Source organism: Gilbertella persicaria (genome assembly GCF_025201335.1).
Source record: "Gilbertella persicaria strain CBS 190.32 chromosome Unknown B0P05scaffold_13, whole genome shotgun sequence".
Lineage (NCBI taxonomy): Eukaryota > Fungi > Mucoromycota > Mucoromycetes > Mucorales > Choanephoraceae > Gilbertella > Gilbertella persicaria.
The window spans coordinates 378,792-399,753 of record NW_026251974.1 but is presented as its reverse complement, the minus strand read 5'-3'; the positions used below and the strand labels follow the sequence as shown (position 1 = coordinate 399,753).

Genomic DNA, 20,962 nt, shown 5'->3' with positions numbered 1-20,962 from the left:
AACGAAAAAAGAAATAAAAATAAGACAGAAATAGTCACAATTTATTGTTTCTTTTTAGCCATTTGCTGTTGATATCGATAATGATCTCCACCAGGATGTCCTTTATATTCAATAGCAACTACACCATCATTTGGATGAAAAGATGCAAAGCAGTCATCACAGAAATAACAAGGTGAGAATCCACTGACAATATCATTCATTGTGATTTTTGTGGCAGGATAAACAGAGCACATGGAACATTTGTAGCGAATATAAGTGAAATTATGCGTTGTTCGAGGAAACTCAGTGATAGATTTGTATTCATTAGGTGCTAATAGACGCACATCAGGAATCAAGATCATGTGCTCACAATCACCTTGATGGATGAAAGCAATAGGCTTGTTGAGTATAAGAGACATATTGCCAAGTGTCGTATCCTGCATGGGTTGTGTTGTATACTCAAATTGCTGTCGATTGACTTTTTTTTTCGTAAGCCATGACTCAATCCATGTTGGGTAAAGATCTAAGGGATGACCTGTATAGCGGGTATCGATATAGAAAACATGGTCCATATAAATCATGCATGGACTTGTCTTTTTTTGAGGTGTGTTGAGTATCTCACCATCCGGTTTTGCGCTGCTTTTGTCTCGGTTATTTGTAAAATCAGAGAGACAAAAGACAGCATCTCGTATGTCTGTCAATGGCTGTCTTCCTAGTATTTCAATCTCTTGATATTTGACTGAAGGCCTTTGTGATTTATGGACAATGATTGTAATCAATGTATCTTCAAATGGTGTATTCACTTGATTATGCTTTTCTGCTGGAGTAAACTATACAGTGTGAATGCACATACCTTTCCTGTACAGACTTACATCTTCTTTAACATAATTATAAGCAAAAGAATCACATTGTCTCGGTAAATAAGTATAAAGGTGTTTGGGTCCCACTGTCTTTAGTGGACTTTGACTCATTTGTTGTGCTACTGTATCAAACATGTTGTTAAGTTCAGCATTGTGTTCTATTGACGCATTCGTATCTAAATCAATAGTAGCTGCTGGTATCGATGGTAACGCTATAGGAAATGATTCATGCATGGTATTCATTGCAGGTTCAACAGGCGATGTTGATGGTACAATTGTCTCTTCCGTCGGTGTCAATTGCCATTCTTTTTCATGCGCAAGGTATTTTCTTTGTTTAGGTGCAATTGGGTTGATATATTCGTCTTCTTGTCGAATGCTGTTCTCGACTGTATTGTACATATTGGCCACTTCATCATCAATCACTGTGCGCCGATAGACATCTTTTGCTTGAGGTTTTCTATGAATAATGATATCCTGTTCTTGACGAATACGAGGAGCGCGTGTGCTACTGAGACGCAGTATCTCATGTGCTTCTTGAGATATGCGAGAGACAAGTTCAGGATCTTGAAAGATCTCGGAGAGTGTGTTGAGATCGTGCCGTGGCTTTAATCTATAGTCAATCAGTCATGCATATTCTTGGTTGGTTTTACTTACTTCAATTGCTTTAATTTTTGTTTTTTGCTTATAAATCCAGGGTCAGTTTCTAAGGCATGGTGTTTTTGAAAAAGTCGATTGAATTCGTCTTTGAGCGTGCTTGGCTTGACTGTCATGGATAAAGGAGGAATGCACCTTGGTTTAGCTTTTTCATGCTTAAAAAAGAAAAAAATAAAAGCACCGTCACGACGGTTCAATATCAGCTACCCTGTCACTTTTTTTTTTTCTTTTTCTTTTTTCATTCTTCTATCAGTATGTTTGGTGTTATCAAGTCTATGCCAAGAGGTGCTAGTCGCTTACAATTAACAGCAAAGAAAGGACACAACTATTATAAAGGTATATAGTTGGCTATTATGTTTGATTGATATTCATACCATGTTAGGTACTGGTTCTGGTGCTATGGGTAGACACACCAAGAACGGCGGTTACTTGGTTGACTGGAATAAGGTCAGAACCTTTGTTGTTCCTGATCTCGAAAACTTTTCTGTAAGTCATTCTTGTTATACAGTTGAAACTTATTTCTCTTTTAGCTTGGACCTTATGTTTCTCGCAAGACACCCATTTTACCCAAAAAGACAAACCATTAGAAATAATAAAAAAAAAGAACTGTGTATAGTAATGCTTTTTATTTATTTATGGGGATATATCCATAGCTTGCAACGTTTTTTTACTCTTTTGATCTGCTTTCCAGTCAGCAATTTTCTGTTTCAATTCAGTAGCAGGTTGAACCATATCCATAGACAATGGTTTGCGATTAAATGGATCTCGTGTGTCACCCAGCAAATGAGCAGTAATCGTACTACGATCAACAATGACACTGGACGTAGGCAAAAGAACAGGATCTTCCATCAATGTAAAGAAGATTGGATCTATGGAGAGGATAAGCAACAAACAATATACCAAGTAGCACTTACCTAAGAATTCATCAGGCACTTCACCCAATTCCTCTTCTTCTTCAACTCCGCTTTGAATAGCCAATTCGACACGATGGACAAACTTTTCAAGTGCATGAATGTCATCCACAGATTTGATGTTGTGTTTCTGCAAAATAGAAGCTGCCTTAGAAAAATATTCTTTACGGTAAGATCGACCATCTCGAGCCACAGCCTGAACAAAGACATCTGAATTCAAGTTGAGATAAATGTCAATGATTTCTGACAAGAGTTTTCGTGGTTGGAAATGATATTTCTCGGGATGGGACACTTTGAGTTCTGTGCATTTGGGTCCAACCAGTTGAACAAGGTTGTAATCCAACATGGCAGCTAAACGATCTACAATTTCATTGACCAAGAAAGGTTGAACAACTTCGGATGACATGTACTTGAGCATATGGACTGTTTCATTCCCAAGGGCAACATACGATTGTGCTTGTCTTTCAAGTGAAGGTAAACTTCCTTCTCGTTCTTGACGATGTTGCTATTCAGATGTGAGTTTAAGGATAGACTGATACTTTATGTTTCTTACAGGTGTCTGAGCTTCCCATGTTGCTTGATCACTCATTTCTAATTGGATTTGATGGATTTCAGTAAGTTTGCTTAGACTCTCGTCCATAAGGTAAGTCACATCACTCATCAACATGTTGACAAAACGAGTAAAATTGCCAGAATTCCTATAGGTGGTTATTTGTCATTCTTGATAAGCTAGGATACTTACTGGCTTTCTTCTCTTAATTTGGCTCGATGAGCAGGATGACTCCAAATTGTCTTCATGATGTGACTGATGTTATAACGAATGTTGAACTTGTCATAGAACTGAGAACTAGCACCCGTTTGTTCAACCTCTGTTTATGGTTAATGACCGAATTCCCTTTCTTTTTTTTTTTTGTTATACTTACCAACATAAAAGTTCATTAAAGAAGGCACCAAATGTTGTAATGCCAAAGGATGCGAGTTGAGAATATTCTCTAATTCACCAGGTACACCCCTTGCAATAGGATAAGTAAAGAAGAACAAGATTTCTACTAGTTTAGCCTTTAAATAAGGATTCTTGACATAATTTGCATTTCTCAAGAAAGTAATGATAAAAGTGACAAGTTCATCATGAGGATGTTCTCTCATCACATTTGTTTCATAACCATACCTATTATTGACTGTGAGCTACACATCATACGGTACAATGTTACTCACTTTCCAATAAAAATAAAGATTTCTACGATATCTTCAATGATCCATTCAGGCAACATCGCAAACACGTCAGGAACTTGTTTAGGTATAGGCAATTGGACCTTTTTCCAAGGATGTTGGTGCATGGGATCTACAATACGAACTAACCAAGCCATGACTAGATCATAAAATCGCAAGGCTTCTGTTAAAAAGACAGGATCTAATAGCATCGTTTCATAAGCTAAACGGAAAGATGCCATTTGGTCCAATTTAGCCTTCATTCGTTTAGCAACAAAATCACTCATGACACCTTGAGGAGTCTATCAGAAAAAATGAGTACAACACAATGAGAAGTTGGCTTACATTGGCTGTACGGATAGCATCTTGTTGGGCTCTTTCAGTTTGCTTTCTCGTTTCAGTATATTCACGAATGAATTCATTGAAATTGACAAAGGCACGAATAGGACCATAGTGCATAAATGCCAATGTCATGAAAAATGTCTCGGTAATAAAGTTATGATCTAATACAATAAGCATATACTTCCAGAAACACCTACTTACTCTTGAGTTCTTGTACTTGGCTATAATAAGCATCTGATTGTTCTTTTGTGGCATTGATTTTGGTATCTTCCGATACATCCAATCGCTTGCTAGTACGGAAGAAAGTAGGATCGATCTTGTCAATCTTGGATGCACGTACATCCAAAAATGGATCACAGAAAGTCAAGAGAACTGCTGCAATATTTTGCATAAATCCATCAGAAGATACTGTCTGAGTATCAACTTGCATTTGTGCTCTCTTTTCATTCAGCTTGATAATGTGTCCAAAATAGGACAATAGTTGATTTCTTGAGCCTGCGTCTGCTCTGACAATCGAGTTACAAATACCAAACATGGCTCTCTATACATGGCCTTAGTTATTTTTTTTTCTTTTTGTATCTATCTCTTTTCTCCTTACCTGAATATTTTGAACACTGCCTCGAAGACCATTTTTGCATGAATTCAAATCACCTAAATTTCTATTTTCTGAATTTTGAAAGTAAGAATCAATCACTTTGGACTATAAACACAAGTGTCAATACGTATCGATAGAATGCACCTGACTTACAGAACTATCAGGATAAGCACTGAGCTTAAAGAAAGGACCAAGCAATGATACATCTTCTATATTCTTGGCTGAAGCGTTTGTAGGATTGAATTCATCTAATGTTGCAAGCTTTTTCGAGTAAGTCATCCACTGTGTATTTACGAAATCAATTACCATAGCTGCAATAGATTTGTTTTCAGATAAATAAGTGAATGATTGAATAGCTGTCTTGTATTCGCCCAAGATGTCTTGCGTACGAACTTGGCTTGAAATGGCAACCATGGCAGGACCAAGAATCTATAAAAGAATAAGCCATTATCAATAAAATTGTATGCTTACATTATCTAAGCCATCATCATGGAAGCGATTCACAAGTTCAACCAAGTATTCTGAAGGCAGTCCTTCACTTGTATCAGGTTGAGATGTAAGTCGAGACACAAGCTGAAGAGGACCCAATAGACCACTAAAAAAGGGGGGGGATCAACACCTAATGTAAAGTGATTATGCTTACATTTGCAACTGAGGAAACATGTCAGGCATTTGAAGGACAAGGCCAGAATAAGAAACAATGAGAGCCTTGACATTATCCAACACATTCAATCGTTGATCAAGGACTGATTTCTCTAAATTCTTGCTTCTTAGCAATGTATTTCTTCTAATATCATGCACTGTCTTCCAACAATTCAAAAGATAGTCAAAATGAGGTGCTCTTAAGGTGACTGCAATATCTTGAGGGAGATCATCATGCGATTCTGTAGGATCTAAAGAGAGCCTTGCTACAATAATACGATCCAATATATGTTGAGACAGCTTATTTGGATGAAGTTCTAATAAGAATATAAATAGCTGTAGCACAATTAACTATTAGCTTGCCTTGTTCTTCCATTAGCTCATTGACGAGTCCAGATAAATAGACACATTTTCCTTGTTTGTACATATTATTAGGCTAAGCAAAAGTCAGTAGGAATTAAACTCGATAACTTACATTCAATGTCACTTGAAGAATACGAGAGAGAACATCATCTTGCCAATCCTCAAAGCTTTTAGCTGGTTTGACAGTAGTAGTAGTAGTAGTAGTAGTAGTAGTAGTAGTAGTAGTAGTAGTAGGCTGAACTAGTTTGTTTACAACAGGCTTCTTTTCCTATTTAAAATTTAGAAATTGGATTTGATGCTCTTTTATATATATATATATATATATATATATATACCTCGGTGATATTTGATACAGGCGTCTTATTTTGTGTTGGTTTTTTCAGGGGCACAAACTCGTCCAGAGTAGGAAGAGCAACTTTAGCTGAACTTGTTGGTTTTTGTTCAACAGGCTTTGGTAGTTCTTGTTGCTGTTCTTGTTGTTGAAGTTTTGCTAGTCGTTTAAGACGTATCTAAAAGAAAGAAAGTACACGCGTTAGGAGTTTATCTGAAAGAGAGAGTCCCTGACTCACTTGGTCAGATTCAGATAAAGGTCTATCGTTGTTTTCCATGTTCAACAAAAAAGAGATTGATCAATTCAGACGCGCATAAAGTCTAAAAAGCCACGTCACTTTAACTGACGGGGTTCAAACTGCGTATGGGATTAAGGAGATCCTCATGCAGTATTCATTGTTCTTTTGACAAGTAAATCAATAGAAGAATGAAATTGAAATCACTTGCTCCTCAATTTCTTTGGTTGTATAAATATCAAGAGATGAAAAGCTATTTCTGTATCTTTTTATGATGTATATTCCCGACTGGACTCTGTTCAACACATGTACTGCTCTAGCAATCACTGTAGGCAGTGCTTTATTGATCGTCCGAGAACTCTTTCCAAACACTCGACTAAGATACTCTAAATTTTCGACTAAACTATACAGAAAAGAGTCTACCGTAAGTCAATAGGATGAATGGCGCCTTGTTTATACGTGTGTATCAGATTTCTTCCCAGTTTGGCATGCTGTTGGCTTATGTACCTTCTCTTATGATCACTGGCGTTTTTGTACTCGTCTCATTCAAAACTGGTTCTAGACTAAAGTTGATTTCATGTCTATCTTTTGTACATTATGCCAAAAGAGTCCTGGTAAGTCAATGACCAAGACCATGTTGTATCTCATACTATATAGGAGGTCTTGTTTGTACACCGTTATTCAGGACATGCAAAATTGATGGATAATTATGTGATTTCTATATCTTATGCTTTGTTTGCTTGTTTTCTATATGTCTTTACCGCTCAGGTGCCCACTACCCATCAGACTCTTTCATGGCTTGGTATCTTGTTGTTTATAGTAGGAGAGAGTATGAACCTGTACCATCATCTTATTCTACGTCACCTTCGAAAACCTGGACAGAAAGACTATAAAGTAAATATTGCTATTGTGATATCAGCTCACACTTGTCATAGATACCCAATGGCGCTTTGTTTGATTATATCTGGTGTCCGCATTACGTAAGTTTTTTCTTCTGTGGTGATGAATGAACTGAATTGAATAGACATGTGAAATTGTCTCATTTATTGGCTTGGTACTGGTAACGCAACATGTCTTGATCTTATTATTACAAATCGGATCTGCCGGATATTTAGTCGTAAGGGCCTATAACACAAAGCAATGGTATCTTCAGAAATTTGGTTCTGTTCCTCGCCGAGCATGTCTTGTGCCCTGCGTGTTTTAAATAAACGTATGATTCTACTGAACGATCTCTTTTTCAACCAATCATGGCATTTGCTTGTTTTACCACGCTAACCATTATGTGTAACTACAAAAGCAAAAGGGCTTATGTGATCCAATATGCTCTCTAATCGTCCGTGCTTCACTTAAAAAAGCTTAAATTAGGTTTTTATTGAAGAAAGAGAGAAAAAATGTACATATGCATAAGAGTGGGATGAGTGTATATGAAATGTGTGTGGGCGTATTTCTATCTAAAAATGAAATGCATGATCCAGTTTGTTTATCTATCAAAGCTCTATTTCATAAAAAGGAACCGTGTTTGCTTAAGTAATCAAGAATAAAAGAGAGAAAAAGGAGAGACACAGAAAGCGGAGAGAGAGAAAGAGAGAGAGAAAGAAAGCGTTAAGGCGAAACTGGACAGTTCTAATGATCTGTTAATAGACATGTTTAAATTATCTTGAATGACTTACTCTTGTCATATGAACGAAAGAGCCACAAATAAGACAATTTTTGCTGTCTTCTTGATTTTGGCTTGAATAATTTTTAATGCTGCTGACAGAATTCATAATTGCGTAAGAAAAAAAAAATTTTGGTCTCTTTGGAAAAAAAAAAAGAGAGAAAGAGTTGTTTCTTTTTCCTTTATCCTGGTTCAATCCTTTTATACAAGTATAATTACAAATGTTTATGAAACATCCTATTAGATCATTCTATAAATTACACATGTTACGCAGTTAATTTACAACGTTGAACAAAGTATAGGCTATTCTTTTTTTTTCTTTTAACCAGGCAAAAAGTAAGCAAAGAAACAGATATCATTCCACTTTTTTTTTTAAAAAAAGCAGATGGTATACGTTTACCCCCGTCTCTCTTTTTATTTACAAAGTGACACTCATCATGATAGACGCACCTAGTTATTCATCTTTTTCATATGTCTGTACTACGAGCTACCAAATCTGGATAAAAATGGGGAAACGCACTTTAACATATGAAAATTAGTTTTTACCTTTTTTTTCTTCCTTGATTCTCTTTCTCGTTTTTTTTCATTTCTTAGTAACCAAGCCTTCTTCTTTCTTTAACTTGTTTATTGCTTGTACGATTTACAGATAAGAACGATATACATCTCTTTTTCTTTGTATTACGCTTGTTGATGTATCCTCGGATACAAATGGTTGGATTTTCATGTGCATTATAAATTAGAAAAGAGAGATAAGCTGTCATTGCACACACGCCTATTATTTACACGGTATAACAGTGTAACAAAGTGCGGGATTATGCTGGAGATATCCTTAATATTTTCACTTCAACAACCCTTGTTTTCGCATAGCTTTAGCGTTCATTGATAGGGACATAATCCGATGAACATATTTCATCGGAAAATTGGGCTTTATTATAGATAGGTTACTTTTTCATGATCTTTAAAGACATCAGATAATGGACGATGTGGGTTATCTAAAGTGATGATGGACGGGGTCAAAGAGGAATGCTCGGGATTAAATTGTAAGAACTTGGATTTATCTTTTGCTAAGACGATGGAAGAATGGTTGGATACAGTGTTTGTCTTATTTGCTAATGAAAAATGACTTTTGGCTTCCATGGCTCGACATAATGGAGAGCAAAAGCTGTTTTTTAACTATAAGTCATATCAGTACCGATCTCTATGTTTTTTCTGTTCACATTTACGCTTGTAGGAGAAGTTAGCTGATTTTCGCAAAATAAACAAATGTCTGTGTTCATGACATAAAAGAGATGTTTCTATTGCTCAAGAAAACAAGGGATATTCATGAATGTTATATATGTTTATGCTCACATATTTGTTCATTTTAAAATAAACATATTTATTTTAAAGAAGTGACGTATGTGATATCTATCTGACTGTACTTTTTAGGAGTAATCTCTTTATATTCCAAACCATAGAAGTCTTTAGAATAAACACTGGCACAACTAGTTTCTTTTTTTTTACTGTGCCTTCTCAACCAGTCTCTTTTTTACTATCGACTAACACAACAGATCAAAACGTTGATGGTTTAACTGACCGAGATTATTGTTTATCTCAGCTATTATCTTGAACGTAGTTAGTTCCATTTAAACGTAACATTCTTTTCCTCGAACAAATACACCGTTTTTGTCATCTTTTTGCCCATCTAAAAACTTAGTATATATTAACTTAGACATAATCATGCATGTGTACTATTGCTTAAAACATTTTTAAAAAAGATAGAGTGGGACCTTATCATGGCCAAATAAGCGATTGGAACAAAATAAGAGACTCATTAAATGTCACCCATAAATTTCCTTTTTAGCACAACTTATCATCTTCATTTTTTTTCAAAAAAAAAAAAAAAAAAAAAAAGGATATCCATTATCCCTCATATTTCGGGTTGATGTTAGTATCATAACACTTTTAGCAATTTGTACTTGTTTTAGCAATTATGTGATCAAGCATCCTTAAACAGCTTGAAGCTTTTGTTATAGATCAGAAAGAAATAATTTTTCGTATGTATGAAAATAAGCATTTTGAACCTTATTCTTTACAATCTATCTTGATCCGTTTCCATCGCAATGTTCATTTTTAGTCCCTCTCGTCTATTTAATCAATGCTTCTGATTGATTGGTATTTCTCATATCTTTTTTTTTTTTCTAAAAAAATTGAAAGTCAAAACAAACAAATAAATCATCATCTTTCACTTATATATTTTCAAATATACCAAACTGCAAGTTAGCTCCATGAGCTTTGAGTGAAAAATGAAATAGTTAACAACTCATTGTAGTAAAAGTAGAGCATAAAAATTTTACAGGTTTCTTATAAATCACCTCCTTTTTTTCTTGGGGACCACCTACCTATCTGGCATGTTCAAACCGAAATTCGCAGAGCACCGGATAAAGAAGGGTGGTTTATATCACTGTGTCGGCCCAAAAAAAATATATATATAAAATACATAAATGTATTTCTATTTCTCTAATGGCGAACATTTTGCCCCCTCTAAATAGAAGCATTTTGACAAACTAGCTGCTATTAGTTTTTTATTATTTTAATTTTATTATGTAATACTCTTTTTTCGCACAAATAAATCATTTATCTTCAATTTGATAAATTACTGGTTTCTTTGTGTGATAAACAATCAAAATCTGTCTATTATTACAAAATGATCTGTTAAAATAAGTTTGAGAAATTATTATTTTTTTCTTTTTTCTTTTTACTTATAAAATGACTACAGTTACTTCCTCTTCGTTAAACGATTGCATATTAATACAAAAGTGGTTGCTTCTTAGAGTGAGCAATGGAGTGTTCTCTAGCCATCCCCTCTCTACCCAGTACTCTGCGAATTTGGATTTTAACATGTTCGATAGGGGGTGGCCCCCAACTGAAGAAAAACCTTTCTTGATGTTCTTCGTTTATAAGTACATCAAGCAGCTGAAGCAAATGAATGAACAAACAGAAGCGCTTCAAAGGCTATTAGTTACCAAACACTTAAGCCACCTCGAAAAGTATCGTCCAGAATTTGAGAAAGAGGATTATGGCAATCTGGATCTGGAAATCTTCAGAAACTCATAGAAGAAGAGAAGAAGAGAAGATAATGCTACTAATGCTATTACTACTGATGCTCCTGATGCTGCTGCTATCATTGATGCTACTGCCAGTGATAACTCTAATAGCCCTACTACTCTTTCTGCAGCTTTGACATTGACGTCTAGTTCTGTAGCAAGCATTTCAACAAATACTAATGTAAGGCAAATGTACCTTGTATTTCATTTAATACTAAATCTATATTTGCTATAGTGGGTGCATAATGGTTACAATATGACAGTAAAACTGACTGAATTAAGAAGAAAAGCAGTAACAATGGAAGGACAAGACTGCAAGCTGAATGCATCACAAAAGTTGCAAGTATCACTGTCTTGTATATTGTAAATGTTGTTAGTTATTTGCTTCCTTTTAGGATGCTTAACCACATATACTTTGTCTCTGATAGAGAGCAAAAGTCAATCAGTAAATTCCTTCCGCAGCAGCTGTATCTTTTCCTCAATAATCTTAACAAGAATGCTTTGCCTGCTGTGCCCAATGTTGCTAAGAGTTGGACCGAAGAGCTCAAGAGCGTAAGTTATATACATACAAGTACATTTTTTTATTGGACCAACGCCTTATTTATAGATTAACTTTGACTTCGTTGAGAATGATATAAGCTTCGAAGATCGCATTACCAAGTTGTTGAGAAGAAAGACTCTTTCGTATATGAGTCAAGCAAGCAAACTTGAAGATGATATCTTGATATCATATGCCAGCATTCTGAATGAAGTGTACGTCAGTTTTGTTTACACATGAGTTTTGATACGATACTAACTCTTGTTACTAGCGTCGCTTCTCATAAGCGATGATGTCATGAGAAAATGACCAAAATCATGTTTATCACGCTGTTCTTTTCTCCAACTGCAAGACACACATTCGAAATGTTGAATGCTAATATCTTCAAGATTGATATGTAAGCTCTCTTTGGTATATTATTTGATGTGGTAATACGTAACGTCATTTTTTGTTTTTGCAAGACAAGCATATGAGCAGCTGTGTTCTAAAGCCAGATTATTTGGTTTCGGTCCTCTCTGGATCTGGCGAACAACTTGAGATTTATAGCATGGAGGCAAAGACGCCCGAAGCACACAAGGGAGATCTTAATTTTTTAAAGTTTTCGAACACTATGAAAATCACGGTAGATAAAACTGTGTCGTGTGGCTGCCCTCTCTCTCATGCCCTCTCATTTCGTGCGCTTCTACATGGCGATGCCATGATCATATACGAGATAAGACTAGTGAATGAAGGCATCTACATAATGAAAGAGGTGAATATTACACCAATGCATTGCAGAGGTGATTGTTGGGCTTGAAAAGGAGAAAGCTGTACATCCTTTCCAACGTGCAACAAACTGGATAGTAAGACAAGCACAGTGATTCTTCTCTGTTTCTCTGTTTTTTTTTCTTTATATTTTCATTTGATGTCATTCTATCAATTAAAAAAAAAAAAAAAAACTTTTTAATTGATTTTCACTTGACGGTAATTTTTTTTAGAAGTATTCTTTTTGGCAATACAAATGGTATGCTTATGTATGTACATAATTTTTTTCTCAAGAAAAATTATTAATATTATATAAAAAGCAATTTTGAGCATACGGCTTGATTTTGTCTAAATTACTCGAATTTGATCAATTCATAAAAAAAAATAACTAATCTAAACTAGACTTAAGCTCTACTGAAGGGAACAAGGATGAGGAATGCGTAGAAGAAGAAGCGTTGATTTAATTATGCTGGTGAATGCATGTCTGTAGCAAAACAAAGGAGAGAAACAGCTGATTGGTTGTTGGAAGGAGCAGAGTTTTTGTGGTAGCATGTTGTGTAGAGAGATTTGGATTATGATGGAATCAATAGAGGCTCATTTGGTACCCTAATAGGATACAGAGCAGGTATTCTTGGCTAGCTCTATAAGGAGTCAGTTTAACGTGTGGGACAAAGGGTTGGAGAAAGTTTTGAGTTGGCTAAGCGCAGTATGCAGATTAAGGCATCGGATAAAAAGTGAATGAGAAAAGTATGCGTCACAAGAACAAGACTTAAAACTTTTTTTTTGTAAGGGAGACAGGAAAAAGGAATTGAGGAAGAGCTTTTTTTGACGAAAGTGTAGTAAAGCGCGGTAGGTGGCCGATTCAAAACGAGGGACTTCTTGCCGAGAGCGAAACCGAAGGCATTCACTAGAAGAATCAAAAACAAAAATGTGATTACCTGTTAAGGCTAGCATACTGGGATTGTGTTTGAAGTATTCATTTTTAGAAATAGGAAGGTTGGATGGAGGTGGAGAAGGATAGATAGAATGTAGAAGTTCAGGAAGTGGAAGGCGAAGGCAAACGTGAAGGGGGACATGACAATTGGAGAAGTTGTGGGGTAGATAATCTATAGCTAAGAAAATACGGTTGAAGTAAGGAATGTCAATAGAAAGTTTTTTTCGTATAAAGGGGAATAACAAAGGCCAGTGGTAAGTAGGGTATTGTGGGGAACAAAGGAAGAAAGAGAGGGTAAATTGGAGATAAGGAAGCGAAGGTAAAGAAATAGCAAAAGAGTGAGGAGCTAATAAAGGGTAGACCCATCGCCATTGAAGAGCTCTCTGTTGTAGATGAGGATCAATGACGCTAAGTCCACCTTGAGAACGAGGTAAAATGAGTGTTGAGAAAGGAATGGTACCAAAGCGGCGACTGTTGATGAAGGAAGTGATGAGGCGTTGCAATGTGTTTTGTTGTGTTTTCTTTGAGAGGAAGCAGGCGAAGTACATGTCATAGTCGTGATAGAATGAGTGAATTGAGGACAGTAGCTCTGCCTCTAATAGATAAATTTTTAGTGCTGTGTATGAGACATGCTTGCTGGATGGTTCGGAATAATTTGTCGATATGTGAGTTTCGTTGATGGGGACTGGAGTAAATTGGATAACCAAGATAACTAACTGCTTCAGGCGAGGTGTTGTCATGCCAAGTTGTAATGTTCTGTGAAGCTAAAAAGTACTTCCATCTTGGATTAGGTTTACCTGACAGCGAAATGGCTGCAGTTTTGTTGAAGTTGAGTTTAGCATTGGAGGTTAACATGTAATTGTGAATTAATTGTTGAAGGCATAGAAGGTCTTGGTGATTATGAAGTAAAGCGAGTGTATCATCGGCATAGGCGAGAACTTTGACAGGTGGTGCTGAGAAGGGTGGATATAAGGGATTGTCTAGTTGTAGTTGTTGAAAGGAAAGTGAGAGGTCATTTGGTGATACGGAGGATGGCGGATGATGGTTTTTGGTTTCTAGTTGAAAGTTAGACCCTTGAATATTAGGATTTTGTTGAATAGAACGAAGGAATGGGTCGAAAGCAATGTTGAATAATAAAGGACTGAGTGGATCTCCTTGTCGGAGACCTCTATGTTGTTGGACTGTTGTGGAAGAGATATGACCATTGATATTGAAACTAATGTCAGTAGAGAAGAAAAGAGATGTGATGGATTCAATGAAAGTATGGGGTATGCTAAATGCATGCATAACTTGAGTCAGATAAGTAGGATGGACCCTATCATAAGCTTTCTCTTGGTCAAGAAGAAGGGCAATAGAGTTGGAATTAACATGGTGTGCAATAGCTTGTATCAATTGTAGGATCTTACCATTTTCTGCGATGAATCTACCAGGCATAAATCCGAGTTGGTGTGATGAAATATATTTGTTGAGGTAAGGCATAAGTCGAGCATTGATTAATCGAGTGAAAGTTTTGGCATCTGCGTTAATGAGTGAAATGGGTCGCCAGTTTGTTAGCGAAGAGAGATTGCCCTTTTTTGGTAGTAGAATCATACAAGTTTGTAACCAGGACTTTGGAAATCTAGAGGAGGTGAGTGCATCATTGTATACCTTTACGGCCAAAGCGCCAGTAAGTGGATGCTGCAATAAAATGGAAAGTAGTTCGTACGGTAACCCATCTATACCAGGACTGCTTTGACTTGGGGTTCTAGCCGCACCTTCTTGAAGTCCTTGTAGGGTGATGGGAGCACATAATCGATTATGCATTACATCTGGAATGCTGTCACTGGAAGGAATTGTGCTAGTGAGATCTGCAATATGTTTCATACTTACCTGGTCAGGGCAGTAAAGCTGACCGTAAAAAGTTGGGACTGCATCTTCCATTTCTTCGGTCGATCGACAGAGGTTGCCAATGATGGGTTGAATGAGTGGCGGCATGGATTCCTTAGCTGATTTGGATTCAATAGTTCTCTTGAGGTAACCTGCTGAAGTTTCACCATTTTCTCTCCAGTGTCGACCAGCACGAAGAGCAAGATTGTTGACATAGTCCTCTTGTACCATTGCAATTTTCTTTTCAACGTTTGAAAGGAGTGGATGAGGAATGCGAGCTGTACCGTATTCTTTGAAATACTTGTTGCGCTTGCGTTGAAGACGCTTCATCAGACGAACTCTCCATGCTGCTTGTTGTCTGCCAATCTTTTTTGCAATAGTTTTTGTGATCTGTTTGATCACATCCCATTGTTGTTGTATTGTGGGGCATGACTCTTCGGAAAAGGTTTCTATCAGTGAATGATAATCATCCAATGCAGAATTCAAGGCTTTGATGAAGTAAGAGTTCTTGGCCAGACTAGGGTGAGCACGCCACAGACCTCGACCTTGTTTGTTTTGTGCAAAGCGGAAAGTAGTTGAGAGAAGAGCATGATCGGTCCATCTTGGAGAGAGAAACTCAATGTCATGAGAAAGAATGTTGTCAGCAAAGGAAGGTGAAGCAAATATGTAATCAATGGTGGATGTATTCGACTCTCCACGACGAAAGGTGGGATTCGTTGATCATGTTGAAGCGCATGAGTGCATTCTGTAAAGTAGGTGGATAGCAAAAAGTGCCATTTCCATTGAGAAAGAACGCTGGATGAATTGACAGGAGACTCTTTGGCAGGAAGGTTGCGGGTAGAATATGAATGAAAGTCGTAGTTGAAGTCGCCTACAATGATGAGGGAAGGTGTGGATGTATCGTCATCCTCTGATGGTAAAGGACTGGAGAGGGGATCAAAGAAATCTGAGAATGGTTGCATAGTCATCAGATCGTTGTAAAAGAACTGTCTTAGGCGTTTTGTCGCTGGAGCATAAATGTTGGCTAAAAGGAATGGAGGGAAAAAGTTAGAAGCGTGTGTAATATTACATATGATGACCCTTTGGTCTATGGTAATCAAGTATGGTGTGATTTGGATATTAGGATTGTTGCTAATTACCCCACAGTGCTGAGTCCATATTGAGAAAGTCGGTTTGAAAAGGAAGTCGAGTTGTTGTTGCATAGTAATGTTGCTGGCATGTGTTTTTTGGAGGCATAGGATGTCTAGTTGTTTAGTTTTCAAGTATCGAATAAAGCTGCTGCTAACTTCTGGTTGTGATGGTTTTGTTAAACTTTGGCAATTAAGGGAACATATAGAAAGGTCAGTAAATGAATGTGAGGGGAACTTACGAGATTGGGTTGTGCTTGAAATCGATATATTTATTGTTGCAAATTCGCTTCACTTTCAGCGAGAGGTTTAGAACTACTTGTTTGATCAATTTGCATTTCTGAGTCGTCAGTTATCTTCTCAGGTGTTGGGCGAGAGAAAATAAATGCTGGAGCATCATTGTCTGTTTGGTCTTGTTCATGTAATGCAGACTTTGGCTGGGTCTGAGGGAGGAAGGCACGGAGTTGTTCTTCGGTAATCCAATTCTTCTTAGCAAAGGATCTAGCAATCGCTACATTGACAGGTGTTCGGATGTACTGCAGCGTGGATAGAGCTCTGGTAGAGCTGATACGACATGCTTCTTGTCTGCGCTCTTCCTCAGAAGCCTCAGCAAAAGCTGGGTTTCGGACTACTGTTGGATCGAGTGGATCAAAGTCATGGAGAGGCTTAATACTATGCTTTTCAAAGACAGCAGAGGCAGCGGAGGCGTACTCGTTGTGTACGAGGATGGCGACGACATTTCGATCAGGATAGTGAATATCCAAGACTCTTCCACGATCAAGTCCGAGGCGGGTAAATTGTTGACGCATGTCTCTGATAGGGAGCTTTCGTCTGCATGGGAGATAAAGGTATTGGAACCTTTGATCAGTGGACACAGGTATGAATTGTCTAGCTACGCTAGCCACTTGACGAGGAAAGAGGCGTTTTGAAGAACGAGTGGGCGCACGTCTTGCTATTGTAGCAAAAGTGACACGCTCCCCAGAAGGTTTGTAAGCATGGGCATATTGAGATGCTTCAATTCCCTTAGCCAAGGGAGGGAAATCAGTAGGCATTGTCATATCATGATCTGTATTTTGAATTGCCTCTGACTCAACCAGAGGCAAGTCTGACTGACTGTTAGCGGCGGACTGCAAGGCGGCAATTTGTTGATAAGCTTCTGCCAAAGCCTTTTGCGTCTCCGCTAAAGCAGAGCGTGTGCCTTGGAGCTCTTGACGAAGCCCTTCGTTGTCTTGGCTAAATGCCGCCACTTGAGCTTGGAACGAGAGCATCTGGTCTTGCAAGCTGGTGGGTATAGCAGCCTTAGCAGCTGCTTCCGCAATGAGGGCAGCGGTTTGTTGTCTAGTAGCCTTGGAAGGACTACCAGTGGTTGGCAGTTTGCTGTAAGGTTCAACACGCTTCGCACGTGGGGTGGTCTTCTTGATAGTAGGAGTATTCATAACGAAGTTATATTCGTGGTCTAATGAATTTGATTGAAGTCGTTTCCTTGGGGGAGGTAGAGTTGGACTGAATGAAATAGTTGCAGGTGCGTCAGATGTTACGTCTACGAGTGGTGACGAAACTGAAGGCGATGTCGGTTGTAGTGGTACAGAAGAAGGTTCTACTGGAGGTCTGTCGACTATGTCGTTTATGTTGTTTTTGTTGTTGTTTTTGTTGTGTTTTGTTAGTTGAAGGTGCTGTTTCGGGGCTTAGGTACCCAAAACAGAAAATTCGAAAAAAAAGAAAGAAAAAAAAAGAAAAACAGAAAAAAAAATAAGAAAAAAAAGAAAAGTCCGTTAACATTCATACCGACTTACAAATATGCCACTTGTGTATTTAAAAAAAAAACCACTATAAAGCAAAACAAAAATATTTTTTGTAATGGCAAGAAGTAGAAAATAGGAGAATTTCTGATTTTCCTGTTCTAAATTAATAAAAAAGCATGATTTTCAATTTTTCTGTTTAAATTAATAAACGAGTCTACCGGATGATAATTTCACTGTTTTGATTTAAGAAAGAGACTACTGCCTGGTAGATTTGTTTTTATTTTAAAACAGAAAAATTGGGAAACAAGCTTTTTTTTTTTAATTTTGAACAGAAAAATTAGAAAATTCTACTTTTTTTTTTAATTTTGAGCAAAAAAATTAGAAAATTCTACTTTTTTTTTATTCTTTTCATTGCAAAAAATTTTTTGATTTAATTTAGAAATCTAGTTTTTATTTATTTCTAAAAGATATTTTTTTTAGTACACAAATGGCATACTTGTAATTTCGGCATAACTGTCAATATTTTTATGATGTTTGAAAATGTTTTTCTTTTTCTTTTTTTTAGGTAAGCCCATCACACTGATCACAAAAGCATGAGGTCTACAAGTCTTTCCATGTTTTTTTTTCTCTCTAGCTGCTTTTTTTGTAGAGCTATTACAATCTTTAGAAAGAGGTTTTGGACACTAAAATTTATGCTTGGGTCAGAAAAAAGAAAAAGCATTTTCAGAATAGCAGAAATATTAGCAGTTATGCCGAAATTACAAGTATGCCATTTGTGTACTAAAAAAAATATCTTTTAGAAATAAATAAAAACTAGATTTCTAAATTAAATCAAAAAATTTTTTGCAATGAAAAGAATAAAAAAAAAGTAGAATTTTCTAATTTTTTTGCTCAAAATTAAAAAAAAAAGTAGAATTTTCTAATTTTTCTGTTCAAAATTAAAAAAAAAAAGCTTGTTTCCCAATTTTTCTGTTTTAAAATAAAAACAAATCTACCAGGCAGTAGTCTCTTTCTTAAATCAAAACAGTGAAATTATCATCCGGTAGACTCGTTTATTAATTTAAACAGAAAAATTGAAAATCATGCTTTTTTATTAATTTAGAACAGGAAAATCAGAAATTCTCCTATTTTCTACTTCTTGCCATTACAGAAAACATTTCTCATTTATTTTAAAGCAGTGGTTTTTATTTTTTCTAATTTTTTTTTTTGAGTACACAAATGACATACTTGTCATGTCGGCATAATTGTTATCGGAGTTCAAATTGATTACATATTCTGATATTATTTTTTCTTTGTAATTCGCTACAAGCACTAGAGGCCCAGGTGCATGGAAGGCAAATCCAAACTTAGCGAAAAAGAAAGAGTTTAGACAACAATTAGCTGCTTTCTTGGATACACTAGTTCTGCAACTCCAGAATCAGAGAAAATATTACACTGCTCAGAGAAATTAGGACTGGATTAAAGCTGAAGTCAAACTGTTTATCAAATCATTTCAATTGGAGACAGTCAATTGGAGAAACAAACAGATTAAACGGTTACAACGTAAACGTAACAAAATCCTTCGGCATCAGAAACATCGTGGTATAGTGGATTGGACACTACCCATAGTAGAGAAACAACTGGGAGCTTTGCAAGAGGAAGCTGCTGAAATAGACGCTCTGAGAGCGGGAAAGCGTTGGCGAGAAAAAGGCGAGAAGTCTCCAGGCTTTCTAAACAGGTTGATCAAAGTACGAACACATCAAAAATCAGTAGGCGATCTACGAGATCCTGTCAGTGGTGAACTTTGTGGAGATTAAGAGGCTAAAGAGAAAATAGTACAACAATTCTATTCTAACTTATATACTCCGGACCTTCCCAATTACCATGCTATGAACAGATTGATTGCTAAAATTCCTGACAATGTGAAATTGAATGATAGTCAAAGAGACACCATGATGCTGAGTATTTCTATGAATGAAATATTTGAAGAATCCAAGCGAACTCCAAGACAAAGTAGCCCTGGCACCGATGGTCTTCCATATGAAATTTTGAATCTTATCATGAAACATCCTAGTCTTCACACATTGATTACGGATGTATATAATGATAGTTTAGCTGGTAGTCTTCCAATGTCATGGAATGAATCATTGATAGTGTTACTACCTAAGAAAGGCAATCTATCCGACATGAAGAACTATAGACCAATCACACTGGCTAACACGGACTATAAAATCTTTACAAGGATACTAAACCGCCGTATAATGATGATTGCTCCACAATTGATTACTCAATTTCAATTGGGTTCATACCAGGGCAATTTATCGCAGAAAATGGATTGATAGTCCGAACCATTATGGAAGACGCACAAGCCAGAGTACAGCAAGATACGACTAACGGCAGAAGTAGTGACCATGATTTAGCGCTTTTACTTGATCAAGAGAAAGCATACGATCGGGTACACCTCACATATCTTAAGAGAGTGCTGCTAGGCTACGGGTTCCGGAATTGATTGCCGATACAATACACAAATTGCTCTCAAAAAACAAGATCAAAATCAATATTAATGAGTTCTTTACCAAAGAAATCAAGAAACGAAGAGGATTAAAACAAGGCGATCCACTATCACCAGTTTTGTATAACTTGACATTTGATCTATTTCTACGCTTGATTATACAAGATGGGGGGTTCAAAGGATATCAGTTTCGACAACAAACACCAAGGCCTGACTCTTCCTCCTCTGCTCCTATAGAAACTAAAATTCTTTGCTACGCAGATGATGCTTTAGTATTTATACATGATCCGAATAATCTTGCAATACTGCAAAGACATATATCAACCTATTGTAGCGCATCAAATGCAAAAATCAACTTTAACAAGATTGAAGCTCTATCTTTATCTGATACAAACCCCTGGCTATTTTGGCATAGGTATCTGCTACCACTACAGATACAGCGCATTCAGCCTTCCATGGATGCACAACCTATTGTGTACTTAGGTTTTCCATTAAACCAGTCAGTTGCACAAAGACAAAATTATTTTGAGACCTTTTTGGCAAAGATGAAATCTGCCTGCTTGATACATTCTGCCCGTTCCTTGTCAGTACTAGGCCGGGCCACGGTAGTTAGCACCTTAATATTATCTAAATGTTGGTATCTTCTTCGGGTAACG

General features: G+C 36.8%; 6 protein-coding genes across 6 annotated transcripts; 3 read left to right on the top strand and 3 right to left on the bottom strand.

The window, feature by feature from the left end:
- Positions 1-134: 134 nt before the first annotated feature.
- On the bottom strand, positions 135-455 carry B0P05DRAFT_442426 (snRNA-activating protein complex, subunit 3; the record flags this gene model as incomplete). Its single annotated transcript, XM_051573769.1, has 1 exon — positions 135-455. A coding segment is annotated over one exon (321 nt), but the record flags the coding sequence as incomplete, so codon positions are not given.
- A 354-nt stretch (positions 456-809) lies between these two features.
- On the bottom strand, positions 810-1,609 carry B0P05DRAFT_467063 (uncharacterized protein; the record flags this gene model as incomplete). The annotated part of the gene is made up of 2 exons (XM_051574365.1): positions 810-1,449; positions 1,494-1,609. The coding sequence occupies 2 exons, from the start codon at positions 1,607-1,609 to the stop codon at positions 810-812; spliced, it is 756 nt and encodes a 251-aa protein (XP_051436396.1).
- A 132-nt stretch (positions 1,610-1,741) lies between these two features.
- B0P05DRAFT_536241 (mitochondrial ribosomal protein L27-domain-containing protein) lies at positions 1,742-2,112 on the top strand. The gene is made up of 3 exons (XM_051577546.1): positions 1,742-1,829; positions 1,876-1,979; positions 2,024-2,112. Exons 1-3 carry the CDS (start codon positions 1,748-1,750, stop codon positions 2,078-2,080), a joined length of 243 nt encoding a protein of 80 aa, XP_051436395.1. The 5' UTR covers positions 1,742-1,747; the 3' UTR covers positions 2,081-2,112.
- A 14-nt stretch (positions 2,113-2,126) lies between these two features.
- On the bottom strand, positions 2,127-5,222 carry B0P05DRAFT_578554 (ubiquitin elongating factor core-domain-containing protein; the record flags this gene model as incomplete). Its single annotated transcript, XM_051581866.1, has 14 exons — positions 2,127-2,195; positions 2,223-2,362; positions 2,408-2,909; positions 2,958-3,102; positions 3,147-3,273; positions 3,328-3,572; positions 3,620-3,915; positions 3,959-4,116; positions 4,157-4,496; positions 4,554-4,655; positions 4,704-4,811; positions 4,857-4,979; positions 5,022-5,145; positions 5,194-5,222. The coding sequence occupies 14 exons, from the start codon at positions 5,220-5,222 to the stop codon at positions 2,127-2,129; spliced, it is 2,508 nt and encodes an 835-aa protein (XP_051436394.1).
- A 1,073-nt stretch (positions 5,223-6,295) lies between these two features.
- On the top strand, positions 6,296-7,362 carry B0P05DRAFT_536237 (3-oxo-5-alpha-steroid 4-dehydrogenase-domain-containing protein). The gene is made up of 5 exons (XM_051577545.1): positions 6,296-6,545; positions 6,592-6,735; positions 6,779-7,015; positions 7,057-7,101; positions 7,146-7,362. The coding sequence occupies exons 1-5, from the start codon at positions 6,393-6,395 to the stop codon at positions 7,323-7,325; spliced, it is 759 nt and encodes a 252-aa protein (XP_051436393.1). The 5' UTR covers positions 6,296-6,392; the 3' UTR covers positions 7,326-7,362.
- A 3,164-nt stretch (positions 7,363-10,526) lies between these two features.
- B0P05DRAFT_570510 (uncharacterized protein) lies at positions 10,527-11,695 on the top strand (the record flags this gene model as incomplete). Its single annotated transcript, XM_051581316.1, has 6 exons — positions 10,527-10,778; positions 10,875-11,045; positions 11,100-11,227; positions 11,260-11,416; positions 11,472-11,617; positions 11,674-11,695. The coding sequence occupies 6 exons, from the start codon at positions 10,527-10,529 to the stop codon at positions 11,693-11,695; spliced, it is 876 nt and encodes a 291-aa protein (XP_051436392.1).
- Between the last annotated feature and the right edge of the window lie 9,267 nt (positions 11,696-20,962).